The 4507-nt window shown below is 38.9% G+C and overlaps 1 protein-coding gene across 1 annotated transcript in view; it reads right to left on the bottom strand.

Annotated features, from left to right (window-relative positions):
* Nucleotides 1-872: 872 nt before the first annotated feature.
* Nucleotides 873-4507, bottom strand: part of wscd1b (WSC domain containing 1b) — a 21241-nt gene continuing 17606 nt past the window's right edge. Inside the window, exons 6-9 of the mRNA XM_016556641.1 lie at nt 2330-2501; nt 2090-2254; nt 1656-1856; nt 873-1350 (exon numbers count right to left, since the gene is read on the bottom strand). Of these exons, the coding sequence (XP_016412127.1) occupies nt 998-1350; nt 1656-1856; nt 2090-2254; nt 2330-2501 (891 nt within the window). The 3' untranslated portion in view covers nt 873-997. The remainder of the gene's footprint in view (nt 1351-1655; nt 1857-2089; nt 2255-2329; nt 2502-4507) is intronic.

Genomic DNA, 4507 nt, shown 5'->3' with positions numbered 1-4507 from the left:
ACATGCTGGTCCTCTGTGAACAGATTTTTAGTCTTCCCTGTAAATGTAGCTAGTGGTTACAGCCTGTGATGCGAGAAAACCTGTCATGCACAGAATAATTCTGCAGGCACAGCATTTTTCTTTCAGGCTGCAGTGACATTAAGCACTAATTATAATTTGTGAAGCACTCAAATCTAAAGGACTAATGTACCAACTAATTATCTAAAAACTCTGAAAAAATCACAGCACACTACAATCCTTTAGTAGTCGGCAAAATGAAAGATTCAAGTCTTCCTAATTGCCACTATGGAGAAAGAAGAAAATAGTGCATCAGCAGATACATTTATCCAGTCAAACCCGTGCTAAAAATAGTATTTTTTTTTCTTTTTATGACTGTGATTTTGTGTACAAATGAATGTCCAGCACGTATTGCTCTCAGGCAAAGCCAGGTTTGCTCTTCCTTGGTCGTCTTATCTGTCTGAGTTTCTCTAAATATGCTCATGTCAGTGCTGTAACCTTTCAAGATTTATGGTTTTGATACATTGTAGTAATAAAATGACCGAAGGACACAAACTGTTCATCACACAAGAGCAAGAACTCTGGTCTCATCTTTGTTCAACAGGGAACATTTTTCCCTGATGGAATGAACGCACCTGTGTCCATTGAAGATGCTTTGACCCTGAGATTCCAAACGCACATCAGAAACGCAGTTTTCAAATAAATACACTTTGGATTTTAAGTATGAAGGCACTTGAAATGCCTTAGGATAGTGTAATCTACTTAAGGATAATATTAAAATGGACTGAAACTGATACTATGAGAATTGATCGGTTTAATGATAAAACATACTAACTATACACAGTCTCCACAATGCCATCAAAACTGGTGACAGCGCAACCACAAATATAAACCACAAATAAAACAACAGACAGCAAAAACTCAGTTGTGTTTTTACTCAGGCACTTTGTGTTTCTGTGTCCTCCCTCCAGCAGAGGGCAGCAGCTGCGTTCACAAATCCTCACCTGGGCATGAACTCCTGTGGCAAGCCGCTGAGGTTTCTGTCTCTGAGGGCTTTATCTACCGTGCGGATGTATTCGTCTATACGAGCTCTCATCTCAGGGGTGAAGGGGTCAAAGGTCAGGCTACGAGATCCAGAGCGTTTAAAATGGCCGTCTCTGTTGCTCTCTGTGCACAGAAGTCTTTCCTCGGAAATGCTGGTGTTCAGAAAAGCGCTGATGGTCTTTAACTGAGGGACTAGATCTTTCTGTAGATTTTCAAAGTGTACCACCAGCAGGCGGTGGGCAAACCGCAACCAGGTCAGAGCGTGAGACACCCACCAGGATGAATAGCTGTCTACAAACTCTGACCACTCTGTGAAGGGAAAAAAAGCATCATTGTTAAAACTAAACTAGCATCTCCCACAAGCTTAAATCTAGGACTGCATGGCTTGGGGAAAAAAACGAATTGGGATTTTTCTGATAAAAAAATGCAATTGCGATTTTAAAAATAAATAAAATCTTGGCTGCACAAGGTTTCCTCATTTGTCCTGGTTTTCCAAGACAGTGGAAATCCTGGTTTTTCAAAGAAAAAAACAGTTGTGGAGGAGGAGAAATATGAAGCATCTTGATTTTTTTAATGTTTTAGTATGAAATAAATGCTGTTTCTATCATTAGCACCTTTGCTCCTCCAGTGAACATCTGACGCATAGCCCAGGTGTCCGGCACACTTGCGGTTGAACTCTGCCATTAGAGAACGATAGGGGTTTCGCATCAGCAGGATGGCTGAGTCGAACATTTCGATCTCTCTCTGGCCGCTTTCATGAGTCTTGACACAGATGACTCTCCCGCTCTGCCAGTAATCCTTCTCTCCTTTAAAACCTGCAGAGATGTGAGATTACCACTTTTTCTGAGGAGAAAAATCTCCATTTGCTTCTCAATCTAGGACTAACAATTGAGATGTTTAAGAGATGTCAGTGTTGATTTTCTTTCTTATGGGCAATATCTAAAAGTGTTTGTGTTTCTGATGAGTTCATTTTCTCATTCCTTCAAACTCATAATAAATCTCAGAGCTGAAAGTGATGAGTGTTTAACTGTTATTAGTGGACTTTCACCTTTGTTGTACAGAGATCCATCAAAGTAATAGCTGCCGGTGTAGAATCCAGTGGCGAGTTCAATCAGGTGGCGTAACCAGGTGTTTCCTGCCCCTGGAAAGCTGGACAGGGCCACGAGAGTGCTGGACTTCTGGGGCAAAAATCTCCTTTCTTTGCACGTTGCATCTGATAGAACAGATCTTTTCTGTTGCAGCATTAGTTCTTAAAGAGCCATAAAGTTTGTTACATGTTGTAGGTTACCTAGCACAGGAGTACTGTACACCCAGTAGTAGTCAAGGTCATAAGGAGAGGTGTGATTTGTCTGGTTGCCCCTCTCACACATGTATTCCTGTTCACTCATATGGACTGTGAAGAGAAACGGGACATGGCTGCAGAAACAGTCGTGCCCTCTCAAAAGGGCCAATGGCAGGTCCTGATAAAGTCACACACAATTTACAGGTGTCAGATAAAATAATGAAATTATTATCATTATCATTATTTTTATTACTAACATTGTTAACATTTATTATTATTAATAATAAAAACTATGTACCTTTGATGCTTGGCCCCAATAATAATGATGATGTTGATGATTATTTTTTATTACTATTAATAACAAAACGATTATAATAATTTAGTATTTATTTTAATAACATGTTTTTGTTTTTATTAATTGTACAATTAATAATAATAATATATTTTATACATATTTTTATTATTATTATATTCTTACAGTGCCGACCACTAATATTGGCACCCTTGGTAAATATGAGCAAAGGTGGCTGTGAAAATAAATCTGCATCATTTATCATAATCACAAAATTCTAACCTATCATCGAAGTAAAACAATTGAAATTGGGGAAACTTTTCTCCAATGCATGTTGGCCACAATTATTGGCACCCCTAGAAATTCTTATGAGTAAAATATCTCTGAAGTATATTCCCATTCATATTTTAAAAAATTTTAGCACACCAGGGTGACTAGGAGCATGAACCTCCACTAATATTGGCACCCTTGGTAAATATGAGCAAAGGTGGCTGTGAAAATAAATCTGCATCATTTATCTTTTTGATCTTTCATTTAAAAAAATCACAAAATTCTAACCTATCATTGAAGTAAAACAATTGAAATTGGGGAAACTTTTCTCCAATGCATGTTGGCCACAATTATTGGCACCCCTAGAAATTCTTATGAGTAAAATATCTCTGAAGTATATTCCCATTCATATTTTAAAAAATTTTAGCACACCAGGGTGACTAGGAGCATGAAATTCTCCAGCCATGACTTCCTGTTCCACAGGATTATAAATAGAAGGACACAAAGGCCAAATTCCCTTAATCATCCATCACAAAGAGTAAAACCAAAGAATATAGTTCTGATGTGCAGAACAAGATTGTTGAGCTTCACAAAATAGAAAGTGGCTGTAAGAAAATAGCTAAAGCATTTAAAATCCCCATTTCCACCATCAGGGCAATAATTAAGCGGTTCCAATCAACTAAAGATATTACAAATCTGCCTGGAAGAAGATGTGTGTTAATATCGTCCTACTGCAAGGTGAGGAGGAGACTTTGAGTGGCCAAAGAATCTCCAAGGATCACAGCTGGAGAATCGCAGAGATTAGTCTTGGGGTCAGAAAGCCTAAAACAAAATCAAACAGCCCCTACATCACCACAAGTTGTTCAGGAAGGTTTCAGCATATTCAAGAGCAGTTGGGGGTTCGGTGCCTTGCTCAAGGGTCTCACCTCAGTTGTGGTATTTAGGGTGGAAGAGAGCGCTGGTCATTCACTCCCCCACCAAAAATCCCTGCCGGTACCGAGACTCAAACCCGCGACCTTTGGGTTACAAGTCAGACTCTAACCATTAGGCCACGACTGTGAACTACAGAAAAACATTTATTTCATAATAAGATTTTCCCCCCACTTTCTATTTTTTTTACTTCAATGGTAGGTTAGAATTTTGTGAATTTTTTGAATGAAAGATCAAAAAGATAAACAATGCAGATTTATTGTCACAGCCACTTTTGCTCATGTTTACCAAGGGTGCCAATATTAGTGGTTGGCTCTGTATTAGTAGTAGTTGTAGTAGCAGAAGTAGTATTACTAGTATTATTCATAAAGCATATTATGTTTTTGTAGTCTAATGACACCCTAAAGAAAACACACTTTTATGGATGGATACAAGCATTTGTGAATTGAACCTGATCTGTACAGGTCTCGATACACTGCTGAGGCGTGTGTGTCGGCCCAGAGGTCTGGATCAGGAAGTCAGCAGTAGAGTTCTTTGGCTTCTTGAAACAGCCGTGGTAGTGAACAGTTCTGTCTGAGAAACATTGAACAGAAAACAGAAGTCGTCTTACACAAAGCCTCAGGTGACCCTCCCAATGTATTCAGAAAATGCCACATGGAGTTACAACAAGAGCAGTGTGCACTATTTCTCAC

The sequence above is a fragment of the Sinocyclocheilus rhinocerous genome, unplaced genomic scaffold (assembly GCF_001515625.1).
Source record: "Sinocyclocheilus rhinocerous isolate Xijiao unplaced genomic scaffold, SAMN03320098_v1.1 scaffold106, whole genome shotgun sequence".
NCBI classification, from domain to species: Eukaryota; Metazoa; Chordata; class Actinopteri; order Cypriniformes; family Cyprinidae; genus Sinocyclocheilus; species Sinocyclocheilus rhinocerous.
This window is presented reverse-complemented; position numbering and strand designations above follow the sequence as displayed.